General features: G+C 33.6%; 3 protein-coding genes across 12 annotated transcripts in view; 2 read left to right on the top strand and 1 right to left on the bottom strand.

Annotated features, from left to right (window-relative positions):
• Positions 1-1,039: 1,039 nt before the first annotated feature.
• LOC100185373 lies at positions 1,040-3,851 on the top strand. The gene is made up of 7 exons (XM_002121615.5): positions 1,040-1,458; positions 1,609-1,696; positions 1,840-1,937; positions 1,999-2,217; positions 2,587-2,750; positions 2,945-3,002; positions 3,123-3,851. Exons 1-7 carry the CDS (start codon positions 1,231-1,233, stop codon positions 3,558-3,560), a joined length of 1,293 nt encoding a protein of 430 aa, XP_002121651.1. The 5' UTR covers positions 1,040-1,230; the 3' UTR covers positions 3,561-3,851.
• A 64-nt stretch (positions 3,852-3,915) lies between these two features.
• On the top strand, positions 3,916-11,883 carry stip (Sip1/TFIP11 interacting protein). Of its 3 annotated transcripts, NM_001097619.1 has the most exon segments (19): positions 3,916-3,928; positions 3,958-4,157; positions 4,277-4,460; positions 4,734-4,871; positions 5,008-5,168; positions 5,476-5,675; positions 5,920-6,125; positions 6,350-6,512; positions 6,669-6,779; positions 7,098-7,199; positions 7,431-7,519; positions 7,888-7,999; positions 8,448-8,624; positions 8,926-9,041; positions 9,514-9,665; positions 9,993-10,069; positions 10,416-10,592; positions 10,862-10,966; positions 11,402-11,866. In NM_001097619.1, coding segments are annotated over 17 exon segments (2,499 nt in total). In that variant the 5' UTR covers positions 3,916-3,928; positions 3,958-4,157; positions 4,277-4,296; the 3' UTR covers positions 11,651-11,866.
• The window catches only part of LOC100180559 (papilin-like), a 20,765-nt gene continuing 18,707 nt past the window's right edge, over positions 11,816-13,873 (bottom strand). For 7 of the 8 annotated variants that reach the window (XM_026839327.1, XM_026839328.1, XM_026839329.1 and 4 more), the window contains 5 exons: positions 13,618-13,730; positions 13,499-13,525; positions 13,265-13,430; positions 12,445-12,533; positions 11,816-12,388 (listed from right to left, as the gene is read on the bottom strand). In XM_026839327.1, the coding sequence (XP_026695128.1) occupies positions 12,320-12,388; positions 12,445-12,533; positions 13,265-13,430; positions 13,499-13,525; positions 13,618-13,730 (464 nt within the window). In that variant the 3' untranslated portion in view covers positions 11,816-12,319. Of the gene's footprint in view, positions 12,389-12,444; positions 12,534-12,982; positions 13,089-13,264; positions 13,431-13,498; positions 13,526-13,617; positions 13,731-13,873 lie in introns of all 8 variants that reach the window. The other variant, XM_018816409.2, reaches the window with a different exon arrangement.

Genomic DNA, 13,873 nt, shown 5'->3' with positions numbered 1-13,873 from the left:
ATTCGCTACGGTCAATACTGCTTTGAAACCAAAGTTGTGTGAATGTATAGGCCTACTTACTATGTTGCAGACAACTCATAATTTTCAAGCGTAAACTGAATGCAACGGATGCGCTTTTATGTCTGTATGAGATATTGTTTTGTGTTACAGGGCTAACAAACAAGTGACGAGCGTTTGACATGAAGTACCTTTGTTTTTTTTTCTTCTATGGTTGCTATGTAAAATAATATGTTATTTCATTTATGCATAAAGTAGGCTGTAGGAAGATGAGACATCTTTTTATTCTATTTTCTCATCGCGTTTGGTAGTAGGCCTAAACAAAGAACATTTAAAGAATTATAGATCTGTACGTTTCCTTACGACTCCCATTGACCGTTGTTAATAGTTTAAAATACGATCAGGATATTTAAATATCATGTGCTAAGGTGTCCCATCTCCCCCACCCTACGATATCAATCATGGTAAAAGTATAAGTGGCAGCATAATGTAGGCTACAGTGCATTAAATAAGGCAATTCTACGCAATGCACAAAACTTTCCACTACTCTTTTATCGCCAAGTGATGTGTTTAATATCCATATTTTCACGCCTTTTAAAAGGTGGAAATTACCAATTGTACATTGCTATTTACTTATTGATAGGTAAAAAAATATTTTATTTCCAGAAAATGTAATACACTCTGTACATATTCGGACTCTAGTCCAATGTCCATATATAAACGTCAAACGGACTTTTCTCTAATGTTTTCGTATCAGAGTCCGCATATAAACATGTTTATACACGGACTCAGGTTTACACGAGGAAAAAATATCAACCACAATTTTCCTAACTTCACACCACAACTTCACATTGGACAAAACAAGGTTTGAGATAGAATTTCGTTAATTTTGCTAAAAGACTATCCCGATTTCTTAAAACTAGAAACTTGTTGAACATAGTACTCCCCAAATAGTTGCTCCCCGTTTTATATTGTTTACAAGTAGACGATGTCTATTGTTTAGTCACGTGATCTGTTTTTTTTTATCTATTGCGCGCGTTAAATTTCAGATATTTGTTCAATGTTTTGGTATGTTTATGCGAGTTTTTCTTTTTACTGTAGCACATTATAATCAATTATACGAAGGAATACAGTTATTCAATCTTTTATGTCTCAGTATTTATTCGCAGCAGGCAACTTGTGTCGGTATACGGCAAAGTTATTGGACGGAAATTCGGTACCAAGTTAAAATAGATGCCACGTTGTACTGCATATAATTGTACACACATCACTCGCCGCGCCAATGCTGGTGACAATGGGGGGGTATCATTATTCAAGTTCCCCAAAAAAGAAAAGCTTTGCCAGCTGTGGATTCAAGCCTTGGGAAGAGATGATTTGAATGAGTTTACCAGCAGTCAACTAAAAAGTCTTGGTTTAAGAGTTTGTCAGTTACACTTTAAAAAAGACGACGTCTATGAAAAAGTAGGCTGATTGAAATTCAAGTATTAAAGTTTTTTGTATTTATATAAAAAATATGTAGTATTATATAGGTTTAAATAGTAAAAAATTGTAGTCTATTCTTATGTATACAGTATACAGTAATACTTTTATTGTTATGCACCTTTCTTTAAGGAATCTAAGCATTTTTTGAGGAAGAATGCTGTTCCAATAACAACGTCGAAAAATAGAAAACCGAAACTGAATGTAAATGAAAAAAAAGGTAAAAATCATTTATTGTTATATTTAAAATATATATATGTGTTAAAGTTGTACTAAATATAACATTGTTTGATAATAGTATTTGTCCTGGCCATATATTAAATATTTGTAAACTCAATATTAATCTTGTTGTTTTATTTACAGTAACTGATGAATTGCCACAAGAAAACTTTGTAGATGAAACTACTAAAGAATTGGGACCTGCAACCCCTGTTAATCCGTTAAGCAGGTTATCTGTACAGGTAAAACTATGGAGTTATAATAGGGTTTCACATAATGATGTCTATAATCCCTTATGTATAGGAGTTGCGGGACTCACTTTGTGGTGTTGATACAATATGGTATTGTGCTGTACCCATGTGCAACAATAATTCAAGGCAGCATCCACATCTTGGGTTCCATTCACTGAATTCGAACCAATTATCAAAGATTCCTACGTGCAATGAAAAACGAGTCATATATGAATGGAAATATTTCTTGGAGGAAACAATGAAATTGTGGAAATTTGAACTAAAAAACCAAGTATGATATGTAACATATACTAGGATGGGGAAAGATGGGACACCTTTAGCACATTATATTTAATTATCCCGGTCGTTTTTTAAACAATTAATAGTGGTCTGTGGAAGTCGCGAGAATACAGTTTTATAATTCTTTGAATGTTCTTTGTTTACTACCAAATGTGTTGTAAAGTATGGAAATGTATCTTCTCTCACCCTACTATACATTATTAATTATATACAAATACAATACACCCTGTTAAAACTGTAATGTTGGTTACCTAAACCGGCTAAACATCTTTCCATTACTGTAATACCCCATACTGATCTTTTATTGTTATCTCGAAATAATATAGCTTTAATAAAGTGTTTATGACAGCTTTATTTTTAGATAATAACCAGTCAAGAATATAAAATTTGCTCCGTTCATTTTAAATCAAGCTTATTTGACATTCAACCGGATTTAAATAGACCTGGCAAAGACGTTAAACTTAAAATCTCAGCATCTCCATGTTATGATCCAGTGTATTCAAGTTATGTTCATGCTAAAAGAAGGTAATTGTTTTGTTTTTGTTATTTTAGTATAATGGTGGTTCATTCTTATAGATATAGAACTTTGGCATGACAAAATTGTCTTTCACATCGGCATGTAGAAGGTTTATGGGAACATTTGAGCATGTATTAAAATTTATTGAAACAAATGTTTTTATGTTTACTTTTTTCATAATATGTCTTAATTATTTCTTTAGGCTTGACACAAAGAGGCCTCTGGTCCCGCTAAAATTTATCCGGGAAAATCAATCCACGGTAATGTTTTACTCTCTAACTAGATCAAAAGCATTAGTTAATGGACTTTTTTATTATTAAAATGTAGATCGTGGCATTAAGTTCCTTTAACCATGTATTATTTTTTGTTTAAATCTTCAGTGCCAAGATTCAACAGCTGCAACTAGTAATAGTTTGGTGATACCATACTCTACTAATGAAGACTTTTTCCCTCCTTCAAACACTGAGATGTTTCAACATTCTGAAGACACTCAGAGTTTAGAGGCTACATACACAGAACACTTAAAGTTCATAAAAACTTTAGATCTACCTCAAAAGCCTTCCTTTAGTACATTTTGTAAAATGAAACGAAAATTAGCAAAAAGCAACGTAGCACCAACTTCTGCTTACACTTCTCAATCTTCCCTCCAACCTAGTAAGAACTCAGTTGGAAATACCCAGTTTGTTTTTATGCCAAAAAATGGCCAAATGAAACATCAACAATCTTGCCTAAATTCTTCACACACATCATCTTTCAGCAGTGATTTCCCAAGTATTAAAAAGTTAAAATTCGTACAGGCTCACGAATTACCAAACTAACCTTGGCTTTGAACTTTTAACATTGCATGAAGCTTGGTAATGGTGTGACTTCTTAAAGGATGGAACTACACAGACCAAGGTTCTTTTCAATATAGTTTTATATAGAAGTTATACAGCTTGTTAATAAATTTTTATACAGCTTGTTAATAAATTTTTAATAGGTTCAGAGTTTTTTTTGTTAAAGATGGTATTATTCTGGAGTGATTTATATTTTACAGACAAAAAGTTTGTTCAGCTAGTGATAAAGTATTTATTACTGTGCAAATTATTAAAATAAATTTAGTTTATGTTACTCAGTGTGAGTTATTTTAACACTGTTTACTTTTTTTTTTATTTTCGATGAGGTTTTGTTTAAATTGGAAGTAGTTGTGTGGATAGGGATTTTTAGCTTGTTTAGGTCTCAGTCCGAAGATACCTTTTGTTCTCTGGACAAATTGAAGATTTCGTCTGCGACACCAAGTTATTTTTTGCACCAAGGGTACTGGTTTTACTGCTGCAGTTGAAGTATTTGTCCACATTTCCAGTATTCAAATACTAAATAGTGTCCGCCATATTCGATCTCTATGCACGTCTAGTGGACTTTCTTTACCACGAAAGGTTCTTGGGAATGCATGTTTTGGATTGTTTGTATTTTTACGAGCTCGTTTTTAGTAAAAAACTTTACGATTAACCTATGTTGAATATACCAGAAAGACGTGTAATTTAGCTAAACGTAGGTTTAATTGATCCTGCAAACATGGCGGGGGTGTACGACTCCGATGAAGGAGACGATGTAGAAGGTTTTAACATTACAAACGATGATTTGATGAACGAATTCAATCCAAATCGTCCGAGATTCCGACAAACGAAGGAAGATTCCCTATACGGTATATGGGCTGATCAAGAAAAAAGCGGTTGGAGGTAAAAACAAAAGCTACCAGTTGTATTTGAATGCTGTAATATAATAGCGTATTAGTTTAAGCAGAAAATTAACTCTCAATTGCTTTTTTATACCAGTAGTCTTCCAATTACATAAATGAGCTGTATTAAGCTAAAGTTGTCAGTTCTATGTAGATAGTAACTCTGTAACTTATATATAAGGTGCATCAGCTATATTTCAAAAACTGGTTAGGATTTATTAAACACTTTATTTGTAGAAAGAAATATCATCTCCTATATACCTTTTATTTCCAGTAAATTCAAGAAGAAAAGCAGTAAGTATTCTGAACCTGTCAGTTTTGTAAGTGGTGGTCTTAAAGATGAAGATGGACCTCCTATTCCTGAAGATAAAATGTCCCAGGAAGATACTGAAGAAGTTAAAACAGAAGAAAGGTAACCGTTCATACTTAGTGGTCAAATTTTTGTCTATTAGGTTTTTATAGCACTAGAACTGTTTTTTGGTTCTTAAAAAAATATTTTTATTATGTATATTCTTATAGCAATAGCAGCGGTAAACTTTTATTTCCAGTAGTGGGTCGTTCAAAAAATCATCAAAAACATTCCAAACTACGTCACAAAAGACTTCAAAAACAAATGACAGCAGTGGAAGCTACAGTCTTGCTACAAAAGGGAAAAAAGAAAAGGTTGATTCACAGTTTGCTAGTTTTGAACGACATACAAGGGGGATAGGTAGGGTATTTAAGACTTTTGTGTAAAATTTCTTGGTTTGTATTCCAAAGATGTGGGTTTGGTTAAGTCAATGTTGAGTGGTTATGATTTATCCACTAAAGATTTTTGGTTATGTCTGTATACATGTGCGCCATAGCACAATGGTTAGCGTGCCTGCCTCTAACCCAGAGGTTGTGGGTTAAGTCATTTTCTGGCCACCCAAGAATAAAAAAATTACATTCATTCATTTATAATTCATTTGGCATTTCTAATTCCAACACAACTCTATTTTTAAAAATGCATTCACTTTTAACACTTCTTTCCATAGGTATGAAGCTGCTGACAAAGATGGGATATAAACATGGGAAAGGTCTTGGCAAAGGCAACCAAGGAATCATAAATCCTATCGAAGCGCTCAAAAGAACAAAGAAAGCTGGTCTTGGAGCTGCAGGCACAGAAAGAACAAAACAATCTTACATTCATTTCCCAATGCAAGATTCAGAGGGAGAAGAAGAAGAAGAGTTTAAGGTAGGTCCTCTATTACAGCATCTTTCAACCCCAATTAAGTTACCAAAAACTCAATGCAATAAACTAATCTTTTTGAACACCAAAAGATATTTTATATTAATAACATAAAGTAAATTTGGACCGTGTTCTATGAACAAACTAAACACAAGGCTATTACAGCTGTTTTAAAGTATAAAGTTTCAAGATTTTTAAACTGATAAGTTAATGCTGATGGAAAAATTTGATTTCGTTCATCTTCTTGCAGTCGGAATTAGCCCAATGGCGAAAAGGTTCTGAACCAAAGACAAAGAAACCAAAATACAAATACAAAACAGTGGAAGAGCTGACTAAATCTGGGAAATCAGTGAAAAAGAAAAAAGATTCTCCAGAAAGGGGGCAGTCTATTCCTAACCATGTAGCTAATGTTAAAGTCATTGATATGACAGGGAAGGAAAAGAAAGTATTCACAGGGTAAGTTAAAAATCCTGGGGGAAATATGACATCTTTTTATTCTATTTTCTCGTCCCATTTGGTAGTAAACAAACAACATTTAAAGAATTATAAAACCGTACCCTCACAAATCCCATAGACTGTTGGTAATTGTTTAAAACACGATCAGGATATTTGGATATTATATGCCAAAGAAATATCATCTCCTATATATAATTACTTCTCATATTGATGATCATTACCAGTTATCATGCAATTGCTGGAAGAGTAGCCACTGGATCGGATGTTGAGAGTATAGACGAAGATGAATATGAGGAGGAAATGAGGAAACGAGATATCTTCTCATGTCCGGAACTTCTTCATAATCTCGATACGCTCATTGAAGACACAGAGCAGAAAATTTTACTCGTAAGTTTGTAAAAAAAGGTGTTTTTTTTTTTAATTTGCTAGCAAATATGTCGCTAGTTTCTATAAGAAATACCTAGTTAATATTTTTGGTAATTTATTAATATGAGTATTTACAATAAATTAATTAAGTTTTATGAAAATATGGACACTTTTTAGGCGGATCGTCAGAAACGTTATGAAAGCGATCGTTCTGTGAGTCTTGAACATCAGAAGACTAAACTTCAAGAAACTTTAACAAAAGAAGAAGCAGAAATTAATAGAATTGAGGTTAGTTTGTTAGTTGTCCACTTGTCCTGTGGTATAAATTAACAATAAATAATAGATGTTTTTGATTTCCAAGTGCAATACAACAGGCTGTTTGCAACAGTAGTAGCACAGTGGTGACATAGCCTTATAATAAATCAAAATTCCCATTGCCCACAAATATATTGATAAACAATACCTCTGGGGCTGTGGCACAAGTTTTGTCCACACTTCACGTAACTTTTGTTGCACGTAACAAAACCCCAACTTTAGGTTTTTGCTTAAAGGTAAATTTCTAACAGCTGTAACTTTACTATAAAACTAAACCTTTCTTTCCACCAGACTGTCCTACGTACAATATCTCAATGTGAGGAAAGGTTAAAATTAGATGAAAATTGTGAGATTCTGCTCAACCATTTCGCTGAAGTGTTCGCTGAATTACAAGTTAGTATTCTGCTATAATTTTCATCTGTATTATCTGATATGTATGTCTGCATATAATGAATAATAAAAGTCCACAATTGCATTTTTTGATAAACACCACCTCAACTGTAATTACGTCCATCACGAAAAATCCATACCTATACAATACCTCAGCTTATTGTTGTACTATGAATGTGCCACAGTACTTTTATCCAAAAGTAATTCAACCATTCATTAAAATTTTATTTCCAGGAGAAATATTTTGCTGAATATCGAATGTTTGAACTTTCTGACCTTGCTTCTGTGATGGTTTACCCGTTAATAACAAAGTACCTTGCAAAGTAAGTAGAGAAGAAATGATTGGACATTATTTTTTTGTAAAATTTTGGATTCTAATCTCACCTAGAAGGTGTCAAAATTCTTTGAACAAGTTTCAATAAATATAAATAATGCTATTACCAATGACATTGAGAATCAGGTTCTAAGAAAACGTAACAGAGAAAATTTATGTCTCCCATTCAAACATTGACAGTGTGTTTTAAATATTTTTTACACAGCTAGCTGAGTTTCTGTTTTCTGCTGCAAATTGTAAAAGTCTGTTCAAACTAATGTCATACACGCACATATGTTTCTCATATGCACACAAATGTCATATGAGCACATATAATATACACGGTAATACACCCAAATATAAACTTCCCTAATATAGTTGGAATCCACTTAACAAGCCAACATATGGAATAAATGAAATGAAAAGATGGAAATTACTTTTGGAACTTGACAAATCTTCATTTTCTATGCAGGTTCTTAACCTTAACGCAGTATATTAGTTGGTAGTATGTTATGCAATAAAGTATTTACAGTTCTTTTTAAAAAAAAAACAGTATGCTCTTGATTGGTTCGTTAACAAATTAAAGAGTCAGTTATTTTTTCGGTTTGGCCTAATTTCCAGCCCCATTGCCTGCCCCACTGTAGGTGCTCATCCTTACAGAAATTGTATGCTAGATTTCAGAGTAACATGTATATGTTGCTCAAGCCAGTATATTCCTTATAGAGTGTCTAAATTGTCAATCATACATTCCAAAAACATCTCTCTCGGAATCCCTACTTTCAAAGTTGCATACATGGGAACTCGTAAGCTGGCTCGATATGTATGAAACAGAACAGCTGTGTTGTAACGACTGGCATTGGCCTGCTAGGCAAAAAGAATTAAGTTAAATACATGGTAACTTGTAGGCACGAGCTGTTAACAACCGTCGTTATTTTTAGAATGTATCTGAAGAGACTGACGTATACCAACACATGATGTGGGACGTATGGATGCCACATGTCAGGTCTTCCATCTTATCATGGGATCCTCATGATGCAGATCCAGTCCTTAACCTCATAGAGAGTTGGATGCCACTCCTCCCAACCTGGATGATGGAAAACCTCCTTACTCAACTGGTGGAAGATTTGAATCACTTGAATTTCATAATTCCTATATACTTTTTTCTATTTCTTAGCATAGTACACTTTAATTGCAATTAAACAAGGGTCTGAAAACAATGTATGACGTGCAATACAAGAATATTACCCTACTTTTTTGGTTTCTTTGCGACATTTTATACTTTCAGTTCTATTTTTTAGTTATTATTTTAAAGTTTAAATCAAAACAACCCCCTTTTAAACAGGTCTAACATGTTCAAATCACAAAAGTTGAGTTTTTAAAAAGTAACTCATATGTTTACACTGTTCCTTGATCCAGGTGCTTCCACAACTACAGAAAGAGGTGGATTGTTGGAATCCACTTACAGATCCCATTCCCTTACATTCCTGGATCCATCCTTGGCTGCCACATATGCAGGAACGACTTGAACCATTGTAAGATGGGGTAACTATGATTGCTACAGCATCTTATAAAGCAGTGGTTCCCAACCTTTTTTAGGTTAAAGTCCCCTTGATTTAAATACATATATATATATTTTTTTAAACAAAGTCAATGGTCACGGCCCCACAAAACCCAAATAACCACCAGGTTGGAAACCACTGTTATAAGATGTAACCTCTGATACAAGGCAGAAGTATCCCTCAAATCGGAAGAAACTGCTGCCCAAAAATTTGTTACTTTTCAGTTATCCCACATTTAGTTTACTGTTTTATGTATAGAATTTTTGTATACACACATAAGCTCTTGTTACCTTTTTCTATATTTCTATATCCACACATAACACATTACATAAACACTTTGCGTTAGCATAAGTAATAAACCGACCCTATTAGTAACAACCAAATCCCCTAACAAAGCAAGTTTCTTAGGTACCAATACCTCTATTTTACTCCCTACACTTTACAGATACGGCCCTATTCGTCATAAACTGTCCCTTGCATTACAAATGTGGCATCCACGTGATCCGTCTGCAAGAATCATACTTGAGCCATGGCACAAAGTATTTTCAAGGGGAAGTTGGGACGCTTTTATTATTAAGACAATTCTACCCAAACTTGGTAAATATTTGCTTTGTATTTAAATTTCAATCATGTATCAATGTAAGTTATTCAAGGACAGTCCTCCTCCTTATAGCAAGGTGTTTTGTATTATACACTATGTGCCCGCTCTTGAGTTACAATGTATGTGACTTTGTGCCTGAATATTTTTTTGGAATTTTTATTGATTGTCTTGTTTTGTACTGTGCATGTTTTCTTATAAATGTTGAAATGTTAGGTTAGATTATAGTTACAGATTTAATGCATTAGAATGTAATCTAAAGATAGAGTATAATGTAAAAGTAGATATACCGTATACATATATATATTATTATCTTCTGTTTGTAGCCAAATGCATGGAAGAATTTATAGTTGATCCCCGTAAGCAAGATCTAAGTGACATGGAATGTGTTTTATCATGGAAGGTAAATATGAATTAAACTATTGCTATTATATCATATTCCAAGTTCTTCAGTAAACAAACGATTCAATTTTAATCATGGTAGTGTATATATTCCAATATAGATGTATTACAAAAATGCATTCTTAATAAAACTAAACCACTGAACTGCTGTTTTTTGTCCTCAATAATGAGCTCATTCATATAGAATATGGCTGTTTCAGTTTGCCTTTTTTTTCTAACTAAACCATATACCTTTTTAGAGCCATAAGTGGCACGAGGTGTGTGAGGCTAACATTTGTGTTATAATAAATATCGTTGCCCCAAAATGCAGAGATAAATACGTTACAACTATTCATTCACCTTCCTAGAACCTTGTACCCACTGCCAGTATGGTTGGAATACTTGAGAAACATTTCTTTAACAAATGGTTGAAGGCATTGAGTGCTTGGCTAAATGGTTCACCTGATTTTGATGAAGTCACACAATGGTATCTTGGATGGAAATCAGTTTTCCCGGAGCCAATTATTTCCAATTCATTTGTGAAGGTAAGTGCGTAATACATTATTTTAATATATATTTTTTTTTGAAATGCATTTTTTACTGTATTGGTATATGGACAACATAATAAATTTTCTACATAATAATATTTTTTGCAGCCTTTTATTAAGTTTTCAATTTTCTATGTTGGTAATCGACTTGGTATAATGGCTAATAGGTGGCTAGGCCAACATTCAAGGTCTCATGATGTGCTTTGTCGCATAGGACCTCATCCATACAAAATAACTATCTACATTTATATGCCAATTACACACAGGATCGATTAAAACAAGCATTAGAGATGATGAACAGAGCAGCAAGTGGTCAACATAGGAACCATGATTATCATCATGAAACATATGAACAACAAGACACAACTCCAGTAAGACATACTTTAAATTTTGCTTGTAAAGTATACTATACAAAAACACTTGAATGCGAATACCATGATTTTAGATAACGTTGGTCTTTTAGTTGTTTATGCTTACCTGGGTCGTAAGTACAGTATATTGTAAGTCTGCTGTGTAAAATACATAAACGCGGATATTTAGCTATGAACAAACTTTTTATACACTTCATCATTTTGATCAAATATTGCCCACAAAGCCGAGATAATATGTGTGAATCAACCTTTTACACTTCTTTTGTCTGCTGTACAAGACACAGAATAGTGAACATTTAGCTATGAATAAACTTTATACATCTTCATCATTTTCCTTATTTGCCAAGTCTGCTGTATAAAACACAGAATAGTTTATATAATAGTTATGAATTACATTTTTATACATCTTTATTAATTTGTTCATTTATCACTAAGGCCCCTCCTCCCAAGATTGCGGCTTCCTCCGCCTCTTATTCCACCATCCCATCCAGTTTCAAGGATCTTATTCAAAAAAGAGCAGAGGAAAGAGGTCTTCTATTCCTCCAACTTCCGAGGAGTAGAGATGGGCAAACTCTTTATAAACTTGGAGGAAATACTATTTATATCGATAAACAAGTTGTATTCATGAAAATGGAAAATACTTTTATTCCTGTTTCGTTGCAAGAACTGTTCGACAAATACTAAGAATCCGTTGGGGTTTCATGAAGAGTTTTGCTGCCAAGTTATAGTGATAAGAAGAGGACCTGTTATTAGAACCTACGTTTTAAAGACTGGGCTCTAATATAGATATATAAACAAGCAAAGGCCATACAAGTTTTACTATCATGCCAACTTCATGTTACAAATTGGTTGTTTTTCAATATGTCTTTAATTGAAAATAAAGTCACTTAGACTGTTTAATAAACCTGCTGTCAGGACTTTGCTATTTTTTAAAATAGTTCCTGGATTGTTTAAAAGTGAAAATTCAAGCTGCAGGCAATTTTTGTGAAAAGCTTGTAGTGTAATGTTATATGCATTACGATAACACAAGAATAAAATGAACAGTACAGTAAAAATATAACATCATTTTGATGTTATATGCGTCAGTTGGCAAACTAGTGATGCTGAATATGTTAAGTGCCCAAGTGGTAAAACATGCCAGAAATATGAAAACGGAACACAATTTGGCAATATGTATGAAAAATCGGATAAAAACTACTAGTGCGTCTAGTACTGTCATAAAACAATGCACAACTGATGTAATTAAATAGGTTTGTAATTGACTAAAGAACAACTTTGTATTTTTACTCCAACGACCGTGGCCTGGAAGCTGCATGCTGTGTTCACCATTCACTGGTGTAGGTTTGTGTGTGTTCATTTCTCCCTTCTCCCTCTTTCTGTGGTTTCAAAGTCTGTGTTGTCTCCACGCCCGACTGGAGAGTTCTGAAGATGACACCGCAGGATTAGAAAAGCAGACTGACGGATAGAGCTTAACTTACCCTGCGGTTAAAAAGAGGTGGGGTGGGCTCCGCTGGCTGGCTCTCCGGGTTAAACACGTCAGGAACAACAACATTCTCAATGTTATCTCCTGGTAAATCATAAGTCTTGGATAAACATTATCAGTTAAAAGCAAAATGATACGCTACTCATCATCATTAGTTAAATTTGAGCATACCGTAAACAGAATGCCTTTTACTTATCGTTTCTACTGAGACAGTGATTTACAACGTTCTTAACTTATCTTATAGCTTGCAATTCAACTGTGTTTTGTGTTATTATTTTCTATTTTGAAAGTGAATTACTATAAACTTTAACTGACAATATAAATAAATTGACGGAATTTTATCAGATGAGTCTTTTAATGTGTAGTTATATATTTTAGCTTACAATTCAACTGAGTGTTTTATGTGTTTTTTTCTATTTTGACAGTGATTTATTGAAATTTTATAACTGATATTTTAAATAAATATATGAGAAATAAAAAAATTAGCGGATAAGTCTTTAATGTGTAGTTATATTTTAAGTTTAATTCAATACCTTCTACTACGCTCAATATGCCATTCAGCAATTCTTGCTCCAAAACCAAAATTCGTGAACTTAATCTTTCTATCGTGGCTTTCATTTCAGTGACATCTTCAGCAATCTGTCATGTGATCATTGTGTAATCATGCGTATACATTATGTGCAAGTTCAATGCAAACATGCCTATAGCGTGAAGCAACAGTGTTTCATAATGCTTGCAAACTCACATCACCCTATGTTTATATTTTTACATTCTTATGAAGTTTGGCCAGCATTTGTGTATTGTGTTTTATTCACCATTTGGAACCCATGTACCAGAAACTGTGGCAGTATTGCTTTTATCATTGCTGTACAGCTGAGTAGATCTCTCAAGGGAACTTACACGTTCCCTTAGATCAAACAAAATAATGTTCATCCTCACAAAACAAGATTTAACTTTTCCCTTCAGTTTCTTAACTGTTTTCTAATACATAAACTCTTATTATACACAGGGTGTTAGGTTGAACGTATTTACAAATTCAGTATGCTTACCGCAAGTGCAGCTGTTCTGGTTGCCGCCTGTTCAAAATCGAAGCATTAATTACAGATCATAACAAGGCAAGTATAATGCTATTTACAAATTTAATATCATTGGAAATAGCACACCCTACCTTTGGAATAACACCAGGTGTTCCAGGTGGACCAGCTGGACCTTCTGGCCCTCTTTCTCCTGGTGGACCAGGTGGACCAGCGATTACTTCTCTTGGAGCAGTTATTGATTGAACTGTTATAAAAATACAGGATCAATTATTACTTGTAGTCAAAGTACATGCATAGTTACCAATTAACTGGTATTTACTGCATTGAATTGTCTTTTTTTGTACAGTTTTACTTCTAATAGATATGCATACCGATTCTGTTATTACT

This window comes from Ciona intestinalis, unplaced genomic scaffold, assembly GCF_000224145.3.
Source record: "Ciona intestinalis unplaced genomic scaffold, KH HT000184.2, whole genome shotgun sequence".
Taxonomy (NCBI): Eukaryota; Metazoa; Chordata; class Ascidiacea; order Phlebobranchia; family Cionidae; genus Ciona; species Ciona intestinalis.
Note: the sequence above shows the minus strand (reverse complement) of the source record. Positions and strands in the feature narration are given on the sequence as shown.

Excerpts from the sequence above, each read along its gene's own strand:
- LOC100185373 (XM_002121615.5), top strand. The coding sequence starts at position 1,231 with ATGCCACGTTGTACTGCATATAATTGTACACACATCACTCGCCGCGCC. Across the intron at positions 1,459-1,608 it reads AAGACGACGTCTATGAAAAA|GAATCTAAGCATTTTTTGAG; the intron begins GTAGGCTGATTG and ends CCTTTCTTTAAG. Across the intron at positions 2,751-2,944 it reads TATGTTCATGCTAAAAGAAG|GCTTGACACAAAGAGGCCTC; the intron begins GTAATTGTTTTG and ends TTATTTCTTTAG.
- stip (XM_009863597.3), top strand. The coding sequence starts at position 4,297 with ATGGCGGGGGTGTACGACTCCGATGAAGGAGACGATGTAGAAGGTTTT. Across the intron at positions 6,126-6,349 it reads GAAAAGAAAGTATTCACAGG|TTATCATGCAATTGCTGGAA; the intron begins GTAAGTTAAAAA and ends GATCATTACCAG. Across the intron at positions 9,042-9,513 it reads CAGGAACGACTTGAACCATT|ATACGGCCCTATTCGTCATA; the intron begins GTAAGATGGGGT and ends TACACTTTACAG.